General features: G+C 47.3%; 3 protein-coding genes and 1 pseudogene across 4 annotated transcripts; 2 read left to right on the top strand and 2 right to left on the bottom strand.

Annotated features, from left to right (window-relative positions):
• The first annotated feature begins 8,418 nt into the window (after positions 1 to 8,418).
• Positions 8,419 to 8,877, top strand: LOC124690180 (annotated as a pseudogene).
• A 790-nt stretch (positions 8,878 to 9,667) lies between these two features.
• Positions 9,668 to 15,480, top strand: LOC124687364. The gene is made up of 4 exons (XM_047221156.1): positions 9,668 to 10,126; positions 10,804 to 11,028; positions 11,157 to 11,510; positions 14,810 to 15,480. Exons 1-4 carry the CDS (start codon positions 9,668 to 9,670, stop codon positions 15,281 to 15,283), a joined length of 1,512 nt encoding a protein of 503 aa, XP_047077112.1. The 3' UTR covers positions 15,284 to 15,480.
• A 750-nt stretch (positions 15,481 to 16,230) lies between these two features.
• Positions 16,231 to 17,012, bottom strand: LOC124687363 (protein OXIDATIVE STRESS 3 LIKE 2-like). Its single transcript, XM_047221155.1, has 2 exons — positions 16,742 to 17,012; positions 16,231 to 16,644 (listed from the first exon to the last, which is right to left on the bottom strand). Exons 1-2 carry the CDS (start codon positions 16,972 to 16,974, stop codon positions 16,365 to 16,367), a joined length of 513 nt encoding a protein of 170 aa, XP_047077111.1. The 5' UTR covers positions 16,975 to 17,012; the 3' UTR covers positions 16,231 to 16,364.
• A 3,180-nt stretch (positions 17,013 to 20,192) lies between these two features.
• LOC124692415 (histone H4) lies at positions 20,193 to 20,504 on the bottom strand. 2 transcript variants are annotated; one of them, XM_047225790.1, is made up of 2 exons: positions 20,460 to 20,504; positions 20,193 to 20,408 (listed from the first exon to the last, which is right to left on the bottom strand). In XM_047225790.1, exons 1-2 carry the CDS (start codon positions 20,502 to 20,504, stop codon positions 20,193 to 20,195), a joined length of 261 nt encoding a protein of 86 aa, XP_047081746.1. The 2 variants fall into 2 exon arrangements, with proteins under 2 accessions (XP_047081746.1, XP_047081745.1); XM_047225789.1 differs by having other exon boundaries at positions 20,193 to 20,504.
• Positions 20,505 to 20,912: the final 408 nt, after the last annotated feature.

The following is a 20,912-nucleotide window of genomic DNA, read 5'->3' as shown; positions in this document are numbered from 1 at the left end:
TGATATGAGGATCACATGTTTTCACGGTGTGTTAATGCTTTGCTCCGGTACTCTATTAAAAGGAGTACCTTAATATCCAGTAGTTTCCCTTGAGGCCTGGCTGCCACCGGCTGGTAGGACAAAAGATGTTGTGCAAGTTTCTCATTGCGAGCACGTACGACTATATACGGAAAACATGCCTACATAATTAATAATCTGGATGTTCTTTCTTAATGCTTTGATTCCTATCAATTGCCCAACTGTAATTTGTTCACCCAACACTTGTTACTTGTTATTGGAGAGTTACCACTAGTGTAGATCGTTGGGAACCCCGGTCCATCTCTCATCATCATATACTTGTTCTACATGTCATTGGAAGTAGTATCAACTATCTTCTGGTGCCATTGCTCTCATATTGCTATTACTGCTGTCGTGTTATTGTTACTATTGCTCTCATATTATCTGCTACTTTCACATCACCCCTGTTGCTAGTGCTTTTCTAGGTGCAGCTTGAATTGACAACTCAGTTGTTAAGGCTTATAAGTATTCTTTACCTCCCCTTGTGTCGAATCAATAAATTTGGGTTTTACTTCCCTCGAAGACTATCGCGATCCCCTATACTTGTGGGTCATCACTCTCGAATGTTCATACTCCCTCCCGCTCTGAAATACTACTACTATGAGACATCTTAACACACTTTTTGAGAAAAAAGAAATATCGGAAAATAACAAAGTTAAAGTACAACTATAGTATATCACAAATCAAACCACCTATAGTATATCACAAATCAAACCACCTACAAAGTTAAAGTACAACTATATTTGAGAATATTCTAGTATTTAAGTAATTTTGTCAAAACAATTTCTTGAACTAAACAACTTTTTTTTTCTTCTGAGAGAAATCAACTCCATTCTTCTTTGGAGAGAGTGAAATTTCTTTTTTTATGTGAGAAAAGTACAAGAGATGACAATTATATCCATTTAAATAATGTGGGTGTAGCATAGTGTGTTTATATATGTTTATGTATCTTTAAAGAGGCTTATACAATGTACGAGTCTAACGAAAGACCTAACAAGAGGGCACTGTTCTTGCATATAGAAAATTCTAGAGGTTAAGATATAACTAGTAGAAAATGGCTATTTAGTTTCGGTTGGTAACGGTTTTTAGTTCCGGAGGATCTTTAGTCACGATTTGTAGCACCAACCGGGACTAAAGACCTTTGGGTATTTTTTTTCATTCATTTTGTTTTCCTCTTTTTTCCACTCTCTCTTTTTTCCTATTTTTTTTTAGAATTTCTATTATTTGAGTTATTTGACAAGTTTAGTCACTAACTACATTAATCTCTAGTTAAATCATTTACTCGTGGTCAAATTTCACGTTCTGTCATCCATCCTCAAACTACTTGAGCACTAGCACGTTTAATTTCTAAGTTCATTCCGTGCCCGTTTCCAAATACTTTGTGCAAACTTTATTTATATTATTATCATATCGATCCTATTAATCTCTTGGTCACGATGTCACACTTCTATATTGTTTGAATTCCAAATAATCATTTTAATAAAAAAGTAATGAACTAATAATAATCTTGAATAATAAATAAATAACAATACAATATTTTTTAATATTTTCATTTTTTGCAAAACCTAAAATCTAAAAAAATCATATTTCCTTTTGTAAGTTTGAGAATCTAAAAAGATGGAAACCAACCATAGCCCAGTGAAATCGGATGTATCTTTTTGCGTCGATAGATTTTCATATATTAAATATTTTTTTGAGTTCATATGCAAAAGTTATTGCCATCTTACCGAAAAATACAGATTTTTGCAAAATAAGTCAAAATTCATGTTTGTTAATTTTCATAATAACTAGATCACTTAACCTACCAACATGTAAAAGGATTTAAAATTTAAAATTTTCTATTATTTTATTTTTTATTTTACAAAGCTAAAAAAGACGATCGGTGTGTGCGCGCGCTGCGGAGCAAAAAACCTAGGAAGTCTTTAGTCTTGGTTGGAGCGCACAGAGCTGCCGCAACTTTTTTAGTTCTGATTGATATCTCCAATTAGAATTAAAGTTCTAATTCGAACCGAGACTAAAATCATCCGACGTTCCACCCGTTTGAACTGAAACTAATGCTCACATTAGTCCCGAAACTAATGCTCCGGACAGCTCTAAACAAAAAATCTTTTTTTACTAGTGTATATTAACAAATGGTTTTATCTCAAAAGGACTGCATAATACAATAAAAACTGATGGGTCGTCGAACTACCCGTCAGTGGTGACCTGCACTACCTGTTTCCCATTTCGATCAAGATAACCTCTCTGTAGCACATTTCTTTCACATGTCATCTCACCAGTTGATCGATGCAAGAAAAACGAGTAAATAACGAGGAACTACCATATTACAGACGGTCATGTGTGAAAACTACTAATATTGGGCAAGATGACACATAACTACCACGTCATGGGCATGATTGTGACAAAAAGCACTGATTTTACTAATTAGCCGTGTTAAACCATTTTCTGACCGTTTGGGCCCACCTGCCGGGTCTACGTGGCAATGATGGTCTGCCATTTTTACTCAAAACCCCCGGGCTCTATCTATATCTATATCTCTATATAATAAAGGAGCTAAGGTTTCTGCCAAAATTTTCGTCCAACTTTTTATTGGACTGTTTTGCCCTCTCACCAAATCGCATAATACGGCTAAATACCACGGTACCGGTTCGGTTCATTTTTTCTTTGTGCCACCGCAGATTTGTCTTCGTGTGCGCCCCATCCTCACAGGCCGTTGGCTGGGACCCTGCGCGGCGCCCGCCATCGGCCCGCCTCTGGCTCCGCCCGCACCGTCGGCGTCTGCAGGGGTGAGCAAACCGAACGGATGCCCGCGCCGTCGGCGTCTGCAGACGGACGCTCCAGGCCGTCCGTGTCTGCAGGGGCGGGGCGACGCTCCAGGCCGCGCGCATCTGCAGGGACGCGCTCCGACGGCCCGCGTCGTCGGCATCTGCAGGGGCGGACGCTCCAGGCCGCCCGCATCTGCAGGGTCGGGGCGTCGCTCAAGGCCGCGCGCGTCTGCAGGGGCGGGGCGGCGCTCCAGGCCGTGCGCGTCTCCCGCTGCTGGCAGCGCCCCTCCGGCCAAGCGGGAAAGCGAGCTGGTTGGCCGTCGGTGAGCTCCACACCGAGACCAATCGGTGGTGTGTGAATCCTGGAGCATCGATTGGCGGCGGACCTATGCAAGCCGCTTCAAAGCTGAATCAGCGGCCGCTCTAGCAACTCTAATCGGATGGGAGTAGAGGAGTTCGGGCGACCAAACAGAGGGGATTTCCCCCCGATGGCGGCGTCGCAACAGCCAAGGTGCCTCAATTGTGAACCACCCGGTCTGTGATGCGCCCTGTGCTGCTGGCTGTCGGCCTATCAGGTTTCGTCTTTTTTTTTAAGAGAAAGCTGGCTCAGTGGATACAACAAATTTGCTTCTGCATACGTGAAAGGATAAGAGGAAATGAATGGCATATAAGGTGTCGCATGCTTCCTTCTAGCACCTGCCAATTGTGTGTGTGTTTCGTAGGTGACTTGATGTGTGTGTGCTCCATTGCTGATTGCTATCCGTTATTGTGTTTGTGTTGATATTTTTTTATCACAGCTAAATGGCTGATGATGAATGTAGTTTTATATCTTGGTAGCATGCAAATTAGAGTTTATTTGGAGACAACTTTTATAATATAAATTAAACCACCATATTAGAATAAAGTAACAACAGCCAATGATTTATTCCTTTTATTTTTCTCTTCTTAACGCCATTGCACCGCGGCATGTACGGTGTAGCGTGATCCAATCGGTAGGTTGACGAGCCACTAAAGACACACCTAACGTTGGTTGATTACTGCGACAAATTTATATTAAAAAAAGTATACGCAGTGTTCTACAGTGGCATGTGCCACTGATGAACTTTTAGAATTGATTATGATGTGACCACCAAGAGAAAAAGTGTCAACACAAATAATTAAATAATTTACATGAGCATTTAAATATTTATTTATCCCGGTGCAACGCACGGGCACTTTTGCTAGTCTAATAATAAAGGAGCTAAGGTTTCTGCCAAAAAGTTTCGTCAACGCTTTTATTTGGACCGTTTTGTCCTCCCACCAAATCTCATATTACGCACTCTGCCACCCAAGTTAAAAAACGGTTCAGATAAAACTATACATCGAGCATATTGTTCCCCGTCCGGTCCGTCGTGCTGACTCAAAATCCCGCCCGGGCAACCAGCCACGTTCTTCTGTCGATGGGCCTGGTATGCATCAAAGGGCCGCAAACTTTTACTGAGCTGCGTCCGGTCCAAAATCTGTGATACGTCTAGATTATCGAGAGATTATATGTGCTTAATAGTCCCACCTCGCTACATTACAAGGAGTTCGGCCGGTTTAAATACATCAAGCTTCCTGTAATCAACAAGCCACCAGATCTGATTACAAAGAAATTAACTTCCCCAAAGGTCATTGGGAGAGAAGTGGCTGAGGTGGCGGGGCGGCGCCCGATCAAGAGCGAAGGAGGACGGGCAAGAGATGGAAAGAAAAACGAAAGTAAGAGCACGGATGGCTTCTTCTGAGAGATGGAAAGAAAAATGAAAGTCTGGCCGGGACTCACAGGACCCCATGCGGTTTGGTATCGGGCGGATCTGTCCGCAGATGAAGAAAAATGAACGTGTGCCCTCCGCCCCTCCGATACCCATGATGCCCCTTGGCCCCCGGGTCTCCCAGCCGCGGCGGATGGAGGTCGGCCGGTCATCTGCTTCTTGAGGGAGGAGGGAGGGACATATGTGTGGCCGGAACTGCATCTTCTGCAGGAAGAGGTTGAGCAGGGAGGAGATAAGAGATGACGCATCAGGGTGGCTCTCTGCTCTATCTGGCTGATGGGCTCGGAAGAAGAATACACACCCGACCAGAGTGCCATGTTTTTTATTACCATCCATATCTTACAGATTACTATTAGCAGACCCACGTTCACTCGAGATGCCTCTCCCTGTAGATGCGCTCAGTAGGTAACTGGTAACTGTCACGTAATTTATACATGTTGAAGATTTACTCCAGTAAGCAACGCTCCTCCGCTTTGTTAACTCGAACTCCTACACAAACTAATTCAGTACCTACGTGCTAACAAAAATTGGGAAAAGTGGGTTCCAGGAGAGGCTTTTTTTGCCTGTTGTTTCCGCTGGCTAGGATTCAGTAATTACAGTTTGGGTTCTAGGAGAGGCTTTCTCGTGATGTACAAGTAAAATTCAGGAAAAAAAAATGTTCCATGGTTTATATCTCTATGATTTTGGCTTTGCAAAATAAGTGCGAGGAGAGCAAAAACTTTGTTGGCCCAAATATTTTGTATCATCTTATTTCAGTGGTTCTGATACAATCACATTCTGAATCTGCAAAGTGCACACAAAAATAGTAAATGTGCCTCCACCTGGAAAATTTGGATACACAATTTAATTTTACACACAGAACTAACGGTTGAGGTTTATGCAGATTAATAATTATGTTAATGGTCTACGAAGCTGAGTTACAACACGATAGTCTCTATTTGTGAACATGTGAACACATCAAATATCCAAGACGATGTTTCTACCATGAAAGATCGGTTTTATGGTCTTTAATTAAATAATTATTAGATCTAACTATTATTAGCTTCATGTGAAGAATCTTGCAAGATCGACAACACGATAGTCTGTATTTGTACAAAATCAGTCTATCCTGTGAGCCATTGTGTTTGTTTTAATATTTTATATCACAGCTAAATGGATGACAATGAATGTAGTTTTATATCTTGGTAGCATGCAAATTAGAGTTTATTTGGGGATTTTTTTTTGTAATAGTTAAACTGTAATAGCAGCCAATGATTTATTCGTCTTCTTTTTCTCTTCTTAACGCCAACGGTATATTGAGTCGGCACTACCGTATGTACGGTGCAGCGTGATTGAATCGGCGGTTAGGTGAGCCAGTGAAAGCGTGGTTGATTAATGGGACAAACTTATATCAAGAAAAGCATATGCAGTGTGCCACAATGGCATATCACTGACAGACTTTTAGTATTGATTACGATGGTGGCTAAGACGAAAAGTGTTAACACAAATACTTTACATGAGCATTGGAATATTTATTTATCCCGGTGCAACGCACGGGCACTTTTGCTAGTCTATACCTAATAATAAAGGAGCTAAGGTTTCTGCCAAAATTTTCGTCCAACATTTATTTGGACCGATTTACCCTCCCACCAAATCACTTAATACTGCACCTGTCCTGATACCGGTTCGTTCGACATTTTGCACTTTACCCCTCCCGTGGTGTTGATTGATCGTGAATAGTCCCCGCTGTTTCTTCTCCATCGTAACAGGGACGAACTCCGCTGACTCTCCTCCCCGATCGGAAAATAAATAGCAACATGCGTCCCGCTTTTGGTTAAGATCGGCCCTCTGAGAGCAAACTCGCGGACGGCGCGGCGCATCTAGATGCTGAGCTCCGCGTGGCGCTTCTGGCAAGAATATCTACCCCCATCTAGATCGGTTCTTGTACGGCAGCCGGCCGGCGGTCGGGTCCGTTCCGGGAGGAGACGAGGCGGCCCTCTACGAGGATGAGTATGGCTACGAGCGGGAGGGTTTGCCCAGCCCCAACGGCGTTGATAGAGGCACATAGTTGCGGCGGCGGCCGGGTCCATCCAGCAGGTCAACGGACACCTAAGGCTACGAGGGAGACAGGCGGCTCGCTGGCTAATTTTCTGGCCGCATGTACTGCCCTGCCTCGATCTCCCGCCTCCTCTGTGTGGCTATATGCCTATGACGAGGAGGAAACATTTTTTTGTTGAGGTCGAACCTCCCTTCATGGATGGTACAAGCTGAAGGAGGCAAGAGGCTTCCCGGCCCCGGCGGTGTTGGCAGACGAACATATTGGCGACAGGGTGAGATTGTGCCCCGGCGACGGCCGGATCCCTCTCAGAAACTGATCAGGCGGCGGCCAGAGAGATCGGCTCCTCCTTCTGATTGATCCATGACGGTTGGGAGTGGAGAGGTACAAGGAGTCATTGAGATCCCATCTGATTCGTGCTTCTGGTTCAGAGACAGGGCACAAGATTGTACTTCATCCGTGACAAAGTGAGCTTGCAGAGTTTCGCTGGGTACTCTACTCGTCATGGTTGGATGGTGGTCTCCGCTAAGCACTCTGCAGTTTGATTGTTCGGCGGTCGAGCGCCGAGAAACGGTCTGTTTAGACAACAGACCAACGAATCAACAACACACCAACGAATCAACTTCCCCTGCCTCCATCGCTCGCAGCGACCTTCGGCGACAGCCGGAACTGGAGAGTCATGGACAGTTAGCAGCAGAGGGAGGCGACAACCGAAAGGCGAGATTCGCAGCCGGTGTGGACAGTTAGCAGCGGAGGGATGTCAAGGCGGGCGGCGGCCTCGCTCGCCGCTGGAATCGTGCCTGCGCAGTGTGCGTGTTGTGTGTATGTGGACCGCTGCCAGAGTCGCAGGCGACGCAGCGGCTTTGCACCGGCCGGCCAGAGGGTCGTGGCCCTGGTGCTCCTCCTCTACATGCCCCTAAACAGCCGCCGAGTGTGCCCCACCTCGGATTTGCTGCAGCAGTAAAGAAGCGATACCACCACCCGCTGGTGCCCGGTAGCTCCACCGCGAGCGCTGCACCTTCTCAGGGAATTTTAGGATTTGGGGAGGAGGAGGGGAGTAGAGCAGCTGGAGCAATTGAGGTACTCGCGATGGAGAACGGCAGTGTGTGACTATTTTACTCAGAAAAAAGAGTGTACACAATCGGAATCTTTAATTTATTTCTTCATTGCTGATTTTTATTTAACATATTATTGTGCTCCTTTTCAGTGTATATTATTAAAGTAGTGCATATATTATAGATAAATATTACTTTAAAATATGATTTAATTTTGCGGATCACAAAATGATAAAAAGACGACGATTCAAAAAATATCAAAACACTAGCCATTATGTCGGGACTTCCTATATCTCTTCATAGAAAATCGGCACCGCACCATAATTTAGTTAGAAAGTCAATTTACTTTGGGCCAAAATTTGAGTAGTGAAAGGTTTTTCAACAAAAGCCTAATTTATAAAATCTTGATCCATTATTTTTTAATAAGTGACCTTTGTTCCGTAACACCCCAGACACGAGTCGATGCAGCGAGATCCTCACAAAATCATCTTCTTAGGACTAATCAAGTTTATCATGAATGGTAGAAAATGTGACCACCATCATCGATGATGGCACAAAGAAGAAAATATCATCCCATGTGATTTAGCGGAGCGTTTGAGTCTTTATTTCTCCGATTCCGATGCAACGCACGGGCACTTATGCTAGTTGTCTAAAAGCAATCAAGTTGCTGCGCCCCGATCGACAGCGGTTGCTCCGCCCCCGGCGCCCGCCCTGCCATGGCCTCCGTCTCCGACCCTCGGACTTGCAAGGCCGCCGCCGCCATGCACGCGCCTCCCCGGGACTTCCTCGTCCACCTTGAGGCCCACCTGGCCCGCCACGACGGTCGACAAGCTGCTCAAGATCTCGCGCTCGCTGCGTGCCGCCACTGACCCCGGCCGCCTCCGCGGCTCAAGTCCTTCGAGTCCAGCGTCGGCCTCAACCGCAAGGCCTTCCGCCTCGGCAAGTTCGTGCAGGACGTCAACACCCTTCGCGTCGGCCGCAGCCCCCTCCTCCCGCCGCCACTCGTACTCCACGCTTACGGCGGCGAGGGCGTCTACTACTTCCTTGAGCAGTTCGTATGGCTCGCCAAGGCCGACTTGCTGCCCGCGCACCTCCTCCCGCGCCTCCACCTCCGCCCGCCGAGGTCATCCCGTGGAGAGGAGCTCCTTCCCGTGGTCGCGGAGGAGCAAGGCTGAGGGTCACACTCGCTCCCTCGATGGCCAGCGGCCGCTGCGACGTGCAGAAGTGTCCTCCGTGGGCGCCTGAGGTGGGGCTGGCCAGGGGCGGCGGCCATCGGCCCTCCGGTGGCTGCGGCGAGCTGCTGAGGTGGGGCTAGCCAGGGGCAGCGAAGCAACTTTAGCGGGAGGAGCATGGCGGCGGGGATGTCGTCCCTGCTGCGCCTGGGGACCGGGGAGACGGCGGCGGCGAGGCTGGTGACGGGCAGGAGATCGGGAGAAGATGGGAATCTTATCCCTTCGGTGATTTTGCAAATCTACCCTCAAAGGTTATAAAATTCTTGTAGTGAGGTTCGATCTTTCTGTTTCTTCTGCCATGTAAACCCGACAGGTGGGTCTGAACGGTCAGAAAACGGTTTAACACGGCTAATCAGCAAAATAAGTGCTTTTTGTCATGACTATGCTCGTGAAGTGGTAGTTATGTGTCGCTTTGCCCAATATTAATAGTTTTCAGACATGACCACCTGTAATATGGTAGTTTCTCGTTATTTACTCCCTTAGGTCTTTTGGTTTACCTAAAGACGGACTTAGCTTAACTACTAAGCTGAGCTGACCGATCAAAGCCTCGCTGGTCTCCAAAAAGACATGAAAAACGCGCAGACAAACAAACCACACACAGACAAAGTAGGTAGGCACACGAACACACTCGCCTTCTCTTCTTGTTTCAAACGCGCTGAAACCCTCCCATCCCAGAGAAAAAAAGGGGAGAAAAGAAATTCAAAAGCTCCCAAACCCCTCGTCCGCCGCCGCCATGGACAGGGCCCCGCCGCGCGGCGCTCCCCGCGACGCCGTCGGCCAGCGGTGGCTCGCCGTCTTCGCCTTCCAGGCCGCGCTCTCGGCGGCCGCCTCCGTAATCCACCTCGCGACCTCCCCGCGCCGCCGCCACGCCAGCCTCGGGGTGCCCCCGGCCCTCCTCCTCGCGCTGCACCCGTTCCTCTCCTGCGCCGCCACGGGGCTCCTCGCGCTCGCCTTCCTCATCTCCGCCTCGCCCCACCCGCGCCCGCCGCCGGTGCCGCTGCGCGCGCTCGCGGCCTCCCTCCTCGCGGCGGCCGGCGCGCTCTGCGTGGCCGCGGCGGCGTCCCTCGTCCCCGAGGACGCCGGGTGGGCCGCCGTCGCCGGGCTGGGGTTCCGCGGCGCTGTGCTGGGCGCGGTGTTCGCCGCCCACTACTTTGGGCGTGGGAGGTGGCTGCTCCAGTTCCCCGTCGTGCAGGTGAGTAGATTGGGGGGAAAGCTAGGGTTTCGAGATGTACTGTTTGAGTCTTCCCTAATTTCACTTCGGATTTGACTTGTCACGATTAGAATTCATATGACTAGGATTAGGGTTAACTGCATAGGAATGATTGGTTCTGTTGCTGACTTCTGTTATCGAGTCGTAGGAAGGAATATGTTTTGTTATATGTGGCTTCAACCACTGGTATTTTACCCTACTAGGGTGTTTGACCAGAGAAGGGGATGGCTGCCAGGATTGTTGCATTATTTGGATCAATATTTATTGGACACGCATCTACTTTAAGTTTGAAATTCGAATGCGACAATTGATAAGACTAATAGGAGCACTGTCTGTACTTCTCTGAGGATATCGTTATGGTCAAATTCCAGCCAGACACTTTGTTATCTTCACTGTTATTTGTAGAGATTCGTTTGCCTGTAACGTTCTCTCCTTTTTTTCGAATTTTCTTCAATATTCTTTTTTATTTAGGTGGGTACATAATGGAGGTTAATCAGATCTTAGGGCAATTGTAATTGTTCAAAGCTAAGTTTGGTTAGTTTTGAGCCCTTAATAATCTTAGACTTGCTTGCTTGTTCACTTGCTATCTTACAATTCTTACCAGCAATTACTTCAGTATGTTGCCAGTTGCTTACTTCTGACTTTGTTAAATTATCCAGCGACCTCTCTTCTATGGATTGAAGATGGGGCTCCTACCATCTATGAAAAGGGCTCTAAAGGTGTCGCTTCAGGCCTTCTGCCTTTCATTTGTCCTGATTTTTATTCTTCCCCGGCAATTCAGAATTGGAGGATCCATTGGAAGCCAAATTATCACCCAAATCGGCATCTTTATGGTGACCACGGGTGTTTCTTTCTGTTGGGAAATAAGCCATCATTTTGTCCAGGTTCGTTCTCAGCTATTCAAATCAAACAACATCCTGTTAGATGTACAGTTCTTTCGCTATCTGGATTCTGCAGCTTGACTTTTGTTGAACTTTAGATCTTTAATACAACTGCTTCTAACAAATTTCAGGTTGTGCATACAAGAAGGTGCAGTTTTACTCCACCTCAGAGCACTGCTGCGGCAGAGACTAATCCTACTGATTATATCCTTGAAACATTGGAGCTAAGTGATCCACGGTCGCTCATGCAGTACCTTGCCTTCCAAGATTTGTGTGCAGTATCTGAATGTAACATAGAACCTTGGCGCCGGGGTGCCTTCTTCGAGGAATCTGGTGAAACTTACAAAAGAATCGTGACAGCCTGTTTGAAGCCACTTGAGGACTTCACTACAAAAATTGCTGAAGCGCTCGAAGGGTTTTCTAGCGATAAGCCAGAACTATTGTCACAACAATCTAAGCTCTATGGTGCATTTAGTGATGCACAGGTAATTCGACAATCATTTTTCTGCACTTCTTAACTTGTACTAGGTTGTTCTGTCTTTTTCCAGTTGTCAGTATTGTCTTTTTCTTTTCGTGTAGTTAATGAAACCTTCTTTCATTGAGGACCATCATCCAGCAAATAGTTTGTACCTACTGTTATGTTTGTGCCTGCATTTTTTGCTTGGCATCCATGATAAAATATTTAGAGTTGAATAAGAATAGGCCATGCTTTGAAGATGTTGAGTTGGTATAAATCAAGCATACATGTATACTGATTGGTTAGTCACAGATATACATAATGAACTCAATATCTGCATAAAGGATCACATGATCAGGAAGATTCTGCACTAGCATTCATTACTGATTAGATTATGTTCGTAGATTATGGAGTATGAATATGCAATTATGCACATTTAATCTCCTTCATGAAGGTTTGATAGCTTAATGTGGAGTGCTCAAGTGTCAAGGCGTTTTAGAACTGATGGTTATTATTGACAGCTGGTATATGTGGACCAAATGCATTCTTCTAGTATACAGTAATTGGATTATTAGGATTGTTAACTCTAATAAATTCATAGTGCGAGATTCCAGTGAGATAATAGGTATGCATATGGGTCGCCTGTTATGATTATGGATATTAGCTGTGGGCATGCTTTCTGCAGTTATGGGGAAGTTAGTGTGATTTGTGGAATATGGTACATGTGGAGATGTCCTAGCGTGACTGTATGACCAAATTGGTCATTCACTCGTATATAGATGACATGTGGTCTGGATCATGCAAGGGCTGTTAAATAGTACCTCAGAACCAGCGGATAGCATTGTACCAGAAAAAATCTGTTCATCTAGGAGAGAATTATGACATGACTATTGTCGACCTGTATTGTAAATGAAAAATGATCGGCCAATATCAATATAGCTTATAAGTGAATATGTTTGCTTTTTATTCCTACATTTTGCTCATATAAGTTATAATTCTAATTCCTGTTACCTACTACAAGCACCATATGCCAGGAATGAGGGCTGCTTAGCTGAGCTGGTGTTCACAGTGATTTGTTAGAGTATGGTAGCGTTTGGTTCCAGACCAAAGGAGGGATAGGATGGGATGATCCTAATTTTACATCTGTTTGGTTGTAAATTAGGAGGGATGGTACCATCCACCTAATAGAATATACCTTAAAGATGTTGAATCAACTGATCCCTCAAAATTGGCCGGACCTCGTCATCCATGTTTTTCTAATTCATGGACCACTTCCTAATCTCTGTCGCTGGCTCTAACCATGAACACCCATCCGAGCACACCACCGCCGCCACTTGCCAGGGCGCCGCTCGCCTCGTCGACGTGACGTGCAACCACCCCGTAAGTCTGACCTCCACTTGCCAGGCCGCCGCTCGCCGGACCAGCGCTCGCCGGATCGCCGCTCGCCGAGCCGCCGCCTCAAGCTCTCCTGCCCACCTCAACCTCTGTGGCCGCCGGCCGATTTTAGAAGAGCCGCGGCCGACCGAGACCAGGGAGACGCCGATGGCCGGGAATAGGAAATCGCCCCAAGATCGCGGTTGCTCGCCTTGGCGCCACGGGCACCCTGTTCAAGATTGGCAGGCACCCAGACCGGCGAAGACGGTTGCCGCTCCCAATGCATGTCCTTGCCCTCACCTTCCCAGTCGATTGAGGCCCGCTGGATGCTCGTTGTTGGCCGGTGCTGAGAATCTGGGGCCTGCCTGTGCCTCCACGGCGGAGAGAACGCTGCTAATTGCTGTTAATTACTCTAACATATTTCTTAGCCATGTTATTAACCATCTAAGCTGATTTCAGCTCGTCCTAATCGCGTCCTGGTCCTTCCGAACCAAACAAACGATGAAAATTGGACCATCCAAGATTCCCATCCTCAAAGTGTGGATGGTCCCATCCAATCCCTAGGAAGCCATCAACCAAACACACGCTATATCTGGAAGCCAGAAACCGTGAGCCATGATGTTCAGTTCAACAGCAGTTCGAATTTATTTTATATACTACCTCCATCCTAAAGCTTAAGGCTTATATTTTTTTTTTTGAAAAGTCAAACCAAGTAAAGTTTGACCAAACCTTCAGAACAACCTATCGACAAATATAATATTTTGTAGATACCATACGAAAATATATTTTATTATCTATTTAATGATATTAATTTTGTACTTTGCATGTTAATGATTTTTGGTAAAAGCTTAGTCAAACTTGACATAGTTTGACTTTCTAAAAATAATATTAGCCTTAAGCTTTGGATGGAGGTAGTATATAGGGTCCATTACATATATTCATGGTTTTAAAGGCGCCAAGGCGTCCCAAGGCGATGGGGGGGCGCCTCAACGCCTAGGCGCTCAAGGCGCATTGCAAGGCGACGCCTTTGAGGCTGCCTTGCTGGAAGCAAAGCATCAGCTAGGTAGGATGAGCAGAGGCAAGCAGAGGCAAAGCAGGCAAGAAGAAGTGCATCACATACACACACCAGACACCACCAAGAGAAGCTGTCATGGAAGCTGTACGTTGTTTCCCCTCCGGGAGAGGGATGTACCAGTGGGAGGAGTCGCCAGAAGCTTGGCCAGAAGCTTGGCCGGAGCTGGGGAGGCCGGCAGATGAAGGACCAGCAGCAGATCTGGCCAGAGTTGGGGAGGTCGCGTGAGAGGAGCTCCCCCTCTCTCTCTTCCCTCTCTTTCCCCTATGGATGGCCCTCAATTTCCCTCCCAGCCCGCCATTTCTGTTTTCCCCTCCTGCCAGCCCAAAGTTTCCCGCGCACAGAACAAAGGCGTCCAGATTCTTGCAAGGCGGCGATTTCACGCCTAGGCGACGCCTTTGGACGCCTTGGAGACGCCTTTGGACGCCTTGGGCAGAAAACAAAGGCGACGCCGACGCCTTGCCCTCCTGGAACGCCCGGACGCTTAAGCGTCGCTTAGGCGACGCCTAGGCGACGCCTTTAAAACCATGCATATATTGTTATGCCTACTTATAAGAAACATACATAATGAGTTAACCTTTTGAAGATGTAGCTTACTTCCATTTGGATTTTGCGATAAATGTAGCTTAACATCAGGACAGATTCTTGTGGTTTAGTAGCATTCAGAAACTTTACTTATGTTCAGTAGGCGTGTTTCAGAACAAAGTTCAGTCAAATACATTCCTTAGCTTTAATAGCCTTGCCATTAGATTGTTTAAGGCTGAAGGCCATGAAATGTGTTATGTGCTTGGTTGTGTATCATTTCCATTTCACATAATCCAAATGTTACTTCATTCGGTTGTGCCTAATGATGGATTGTTTTGTGTGACCTATGAATGCAGATATGCTCATGGTGTGCTCGGACATTGGCCACATTGACTGCACGCTCACGGCGAGAGGATCGGTACGGTGTTGCTCAACTCACTGGCTGCAATGCTGCTGTGATGTCTACGTTGCTGTCTGCGCTGGTTGCGGTCGAAGCATGTTTAGGAAAGAAAACCAACCCACAACCTGTGCACTCACTGGGTCCAGCAAGCATTAGGTGGGGCAACTTCTCCACAGCAAAAAAGGGCAACGTAACTGCCATTGCAAGCACACAGAGAGGCGGTCTGCACACTAAAGCTTATCTGATGGCTGATGTTTTCCGGACTTCAATCTATCAGATAGTTTCAGCCTTCCTGGATGATATGCGGGCAAATGCAAAATCTTCGAGTCTGGAGAAGAACTGGATCAGTGAAGGAAGAAAACCGATATTTGGTTCACCTGCTGTGTTGGTTCAGAAGCTGAGCCTGTTCACTGAATACCATGCTGTCTGAACATTGTGTGATGCCTCGCAGATCCTTGCTAGCTGAACAGTCCATACGTGAAGGAAATTTTGTTTTGGACCGAAACTGTTTAAGTAAAGTTTGGAACTGTTGACACTGCTATCTCATTGGGGTCCAGGAATCTTTGTTTTTTGGCACTATGATGTACTGGGGAGAAGGCACTTTCCATTCACAATCGTTGGGAGGACAAGGACCATGACCTGTTATTGCTGTGAGCTCTTGCGAAACAATCTCATTATTCTGCAATTGTTCAAAGCAAATGAAATTCACCCACTCAATTCTGTATTGTATTCGGAGATGTTAGTTTCATATAGCCAGGAATAGTTGTCAAATTATGTTGCCATGGTTGGAAGGATGCTGAAATGTTTTGGCTAGTCAGAATGGTCACACTGTTAACTTTGTTACGCACTGGTTCTAGTCAAGTTCGAATGGTTTCCTTTATATGCTGATCAAGTTTTAGTTGTTCGTGTGCGTTGACTGGTGTCCATGTGCATTTACTGTTTCCTGATGATAACAGTGGGAGTAAGTGGATGGAACACCAATGTTTTCATCCAAACCTGCATGTGAGTTCCAAGTTAGAGCATCTCCAGCCGTTGGAGGTGCCTGGGGCACAATCCGGATGAAAATTGGTCCGGATTGGACCTATTTTTGGCATGGGTAGCAACGATTTTCCAGCCTTCTCCGCGAACCAGAGCGTGGAATTTTCTCCATTCGGAGCCTCCGGATAGCCTGGGGAGTCCGGACGGATTTAGGCCTAAATCCGGACGAGAATGAGAAGTTGACGTGAGACCGTTTTCGTTCGTCCGGATTAAAAAAAAGTAGCAAAGCATCCTACTTTTTCATTGGAATGGAGTAGCCCCATGTCCACTATGACGAATTCGTCAAATGGGTTTATAAATATTCACATTGAGAGTTGGGAATTCATAGGCTGAAGTTGCATGGTATTTCCACTGAAGTAACCATCCAAATTCTGCCGTTGATTTCTAGTACAGTCTCTTCTGCCACAAAGAACTCGGAACACAGTGGAAAAGAAGAACCAACAGCCGTTGGCATTGCCGCGTGAGCCGAGCACCTAACTAACAAGCAGAACGTTGCCGACGATCACCCTCCTGGGCGATCCGCCGCCGCCGAGCACCGAGAGCGCGGCCCTGGCAGCCGCCTTCCTGGCGGCCTTGGGGCAGTGCCGGCGCGGCGAGAGGACCCGGTCCCGGCGCGCGGCGAGGCCGCCCCCGCAGCTCCTCGACGGGTTGAGGCGCTTCCTGGCCGGCTTGGCCAGGTCCTCGAGGGAGCCCACCGCGGCGAGCGACGCGAAGGACTGCGACTTGCCGTCGAAGAACCTGGACAATCCTCTCCTGCAGAAGCACAGCACGAAATAAAGCAGCGTTAGCCCAGCTCTCTGCTTAAGGATCAAGAACGTGAACACATGGGGGAGGAGGAGGAGCTGCGTACTTGATCGGGAGCTGGGTCATGAGGGCGGACATCTCGAAGAGGTCGTCGGCGGAGGAGGAAGACGAGGAGGAGGTCGCGTCGTCGGCGAGGTCGGAGGAGGAGGACGTGGCCTCGGAGTCGGAGTCGGAGGCGGAGCCGATGTCGTCGTCGTCCTGCTCGTCGTGGTAGGCGATCTTGGGCGCCATCCACGCCGCTCGGCCGAGCAGAAGGTACGCGTCCATCTGAGTCGCCATGCCGATCGGATGAGATGTGAGGAACGAAAGCAGGTAATCGATCAACGTAAGATTGTGGTTGTGAATTGTGATTGTGGTTGTGTTCTGTTGCCGTCGCCGAGGGAAGCGAGCTATAAAGGGGGAGGAGGAGGGGTGAGTCACTGGGAGGAGGAAGATAAGAAGGGAGGAGGAGCGCGGCTAGAAATAAGGGGGCGAGCGGGCGGAGGGGATAAAAGCGCAAGTAAAGTAAATGCTGGTAGCTGGCAGTACCGTCCGTAGATTCGGCATTATCTCCTGCCTTCCTTTTGCTCTATTCCTTTGATTACCTTTTGTGGGAGAGGGACGCGGCGGGGTGGGGAGTGGATAAGGCCTCCACATTGTCTCCCTGCGTGCAGCGTTGGAGGCCGTGTGCCCGTGTGTGAGTTGCTGGGCTGACTGTGCCTGGCTGCTTGCCTGCGCGGCTGTGCTTGGTCGCTTCGGCAAGGGAGCTTGAGGAAGGTCCACACACTTGAATTCCTACCCGCGCCACACGGCTTTTCCTAGTCCACTTGCCCTGCGTTTACGGCGACTGGTACACTAGCCAGTAGGACTTGTCCGTTTCGGGTGACCTGGAAGGCTGAAAGCCGTGGCATCTCCATTTTGTCTGTACTTTGTTTCATGAAAGCTACTGTGCCTAACGTCCGCTCTGCTCTGCTCTCTACTCTCTTTTCCTAACTTCTACAATCGCAGAGTAATTGCATCCACGTAAAAAAAAAATCAGAATTTTTCAAAACTCAAAAAACATCATTCTCAAAATTTTAAAATGCCGAAGAAACCGAACTTGGGTACATGAGCCAGCGTGAGCGGAAGCGGCGACCAGGAGAGGCGGCATCTAGAACACATCTACGGTTCCATTCTCCTCGGTGGCGATGCCGTCCGTTCGCTCCGCCTCCGGTGCCCTTGGGGCCTTGGGGAAGGGTGGCGGACCACGGCCCCTCACCGGCGGGACTTTTCGTTTCTTTTTAGATTGTTTTTCAGTGTCTTTTTCAAGATGGGGTGTGAAGTTGTATGTCCCGTGGATCTCTTGGGGTACGGTCGGTTTTCCTATTCGTTGGTGTGGTTTTATGTCAGTCTCTTCTGATCTACGTTGTCATTATTGGCGATGGTTGCTACTCTTGTGCAATTGTCTTTTGAGGCCTTAGCATGACGACTTTTCGCATGTCTAGGTAGTCTAAGTACCTATATATAATTTTTATTACTATTTGCACTATTATTTATGATTATTAATAGATTGGTGAAATTTCCCAAAAAAATGCCAAGCTCACTAGAGCTTGGGTGCCATAGACTAGGGTGCCGAAAGCATAGTATGCGCTAATCCTTCTTTAACTCTTCTTAAATTCGGTGACACCTTTTGCCATAGCAATTCTGGCTTTGCGGAACATTATGCAGGCGCCGCCTGCAACCCTACCGTGAACCCATGCCCGTTTGTCGTGACTTGCCATAATTCATTTTAAATAAAAGAAAAAGGAAATCCAAACACGGGAATTTTTAGTCTATATATTTCTATTTTTTTACGAAAGTACATATAATTAGCATCAATTAGGTAGGATACAAATTTTGACCAAGCATATTATCATCTTTCTTACAACCACCAACTCATCTTCTTGTGTAACCTAAAATACAACCTATTTTTTTTGCAAAATCTTGCAAATGCATAGACAGCATTGTATGTATCCATGTATATATTGCTTTTTGGAATTTCCTCCAAAAGACCATTTTCAAACCTTTTAAGTACCGACCTCACTGGAGCTCGGGTGCCACAAATCAGTGCTCGTGTTTCTTGGTTAAAATTTTCCTTGGATTCTTATATTCTCAACGGCATTGATATGCATTTTCTTCCATATTTTGATCCGCAAAATACAAGATTTATCGATGACAAGTTTTCTTTTGAAGGATGCGTGGCAATCCCTAACATACCTTCTGCATGTAAGACGGACGCACTAATGCAACATCAACATCACCGAGCACGTTAAGCTTTTGCAAAGTGAAACATGTTCAGTAAAGTTGTTTAATTTTGAAATATATGGAGAAGACAAAAGGAGAATATCATATGACCGTGGGAATGGGACTTGCCTCTACAATTAGCTTATCCGCTTGCTTAAAGGTACAAGCTGCGGAGTATATGTGGCTGTGGATACCTAAAACCCGGAGACAGGCTTCAGTGGGGCTAATCGATTACTCTTATCCGCAGCTACCAGTCAACACACATCCAATATTGTTCTGGACACTGACAGCAAAGGTATGATTCCTATTATCCTAGGCACACAATAAATAAGAAGAAAGGGAGACTTGGTTTAGCGACTGTTTTGTAAGCTTGCGGCTTAAACGAACTAGAGAACTACAGGTGGTATATTCGTTAGTATATCAACGGGATGCATGCTGACAAGCGCAAATGTGATTTCTTAAAGTGGGAGCACTCAACAATGACAAGAGATCATACTCCGCTTATTCTTCCTCCAATGAATCACCAACCAGGTAGAAGAATGAGGAACCAAAGATTTATTTGTCGGTCACGCTCGACGCTGACTGCTCTGACCACAACGGAGCCTGCAAGACAATACAGCGAGAATAATGCAAAAAAAAAATGGTGTGGTTTGACTGGGCCGTCTGTCGTGAAGAAACAGATAAGTTGGGCCTAGTTTTGATCAGGACCGAGATTTGAACACTGCATCACAGAATGAATTTCACCAGCTTTCAGCTATCCAGTGGAAACAATTGTCACAGTGTCAGCCTCAGATTCCGCGGTTCTTGACCCAAAAAAAAAAGGAACAGGGAATGCAATACCTACCAGATTCGGTGTGTTGTTACGGTGAATTACTCAACGGTCAACAGAGTGTCCGCATCAAGAGCTTGAGACAGCAAATACAGCACCTCGTTAGACACAGCTGGCAGGGTTATTCATTTCTTTGGCACTCTGAATTTAACCTTGAACTGACAGCATGCACAATACGAATCTGAAAAGAACACAATGCAGAAGGAGCCTTGGGACTGAAACTAGCTTTTCATTGCAAGCAAGGATAGTAGTACATGAGTTACAACTAGAAGTTGGATCTCACTACAGAGGCCGCCATTGCCAACCACCAGATCCACAACAGATCATACTGAACTAACACACAGGGGCGGGGGAACTAAAGCACAACGCAACGGGAAGAAAAACCATGGTCCGTTGGCCGGCGTCACCAAGGGGCTGACTCAGCCCGTCAGCCGCCGAATCCGTAGAGTGTGCGTCCCTGGCGCTTGAGCGCGTAGACGACGTCCATGGCTGTGACGGTCTTGCGTCGCGCGTGCTCGGTGTAGGTGACGGCGTCGCGGATGACGTTCTCGAGGAAGATCTTGAGCACGCCGCGGGTCTCCTCGTAGATGAGCCCGGAGATGCGCTTCACGCCGCCGCGGCGGGCCAGGCGCCGGATGGCCGGCTTGGTGATGCCCTGGATGTTGTCGCGGAGCACCTTGCGGTGGCGCTTCGCGCCGCCCTTGCCCAGGCCCTTGCCTCCCTTGCCGCGGCCGGACATCGTCGGAGGTCGGAGGAGATTGGGATGAGAAGGCGAGAGAGGATTTGGAATTGCTGTGGAGGTTCTGGGTGCGGAGGAGATCTGGATTTGGGGCGGGATTTATAGTGGTGGGTTTGGGAGGGGAAGGGGAAATTTTTGGTTTGGAGTTTGAGCGGGGCGTGGCGGGTTTCGATTTTGGCGGATTGGATTTGGATGGTGGCGATCCGTGGGAGGTGGAGTGGCAGGCGTTCGATTTGGGCTGGGTGGTGAGTGATTTGAAACTGCGTTCGGCGCGGATCGGTGACGTGGCTACAGTTGTGAGCGTATCAGCTGCTTTGGACGGGCCGCGTGACCCACGACTTGCGATTTGTGAACCGAAACTGCACATGGACTTTGTTCATACAAAACTGCTTGTTGGATTATTTTATT

The sequence above is a fragment of the Lolium rigidum genome, chromosome 2 (genome assembly GCF_022539505.1).
Source record: "Lolium rigidum isolate FL_2022 chromosome 2, APGP_CSIRO_Lrig_0.1, whole genome shotgun sequence".
In the NCBI taxonomy this organism is placed as follows: Eukaryota; Viridiplantae; Streptophyta; class Magnoliopsida; order Poales; family Poaceae; genus Lolium; species Lolium rigidum.
Note: the sequence above shows the minus strand (reverse complement) of the source record. Positions and strands in the feature narration are given on the sequence as shown.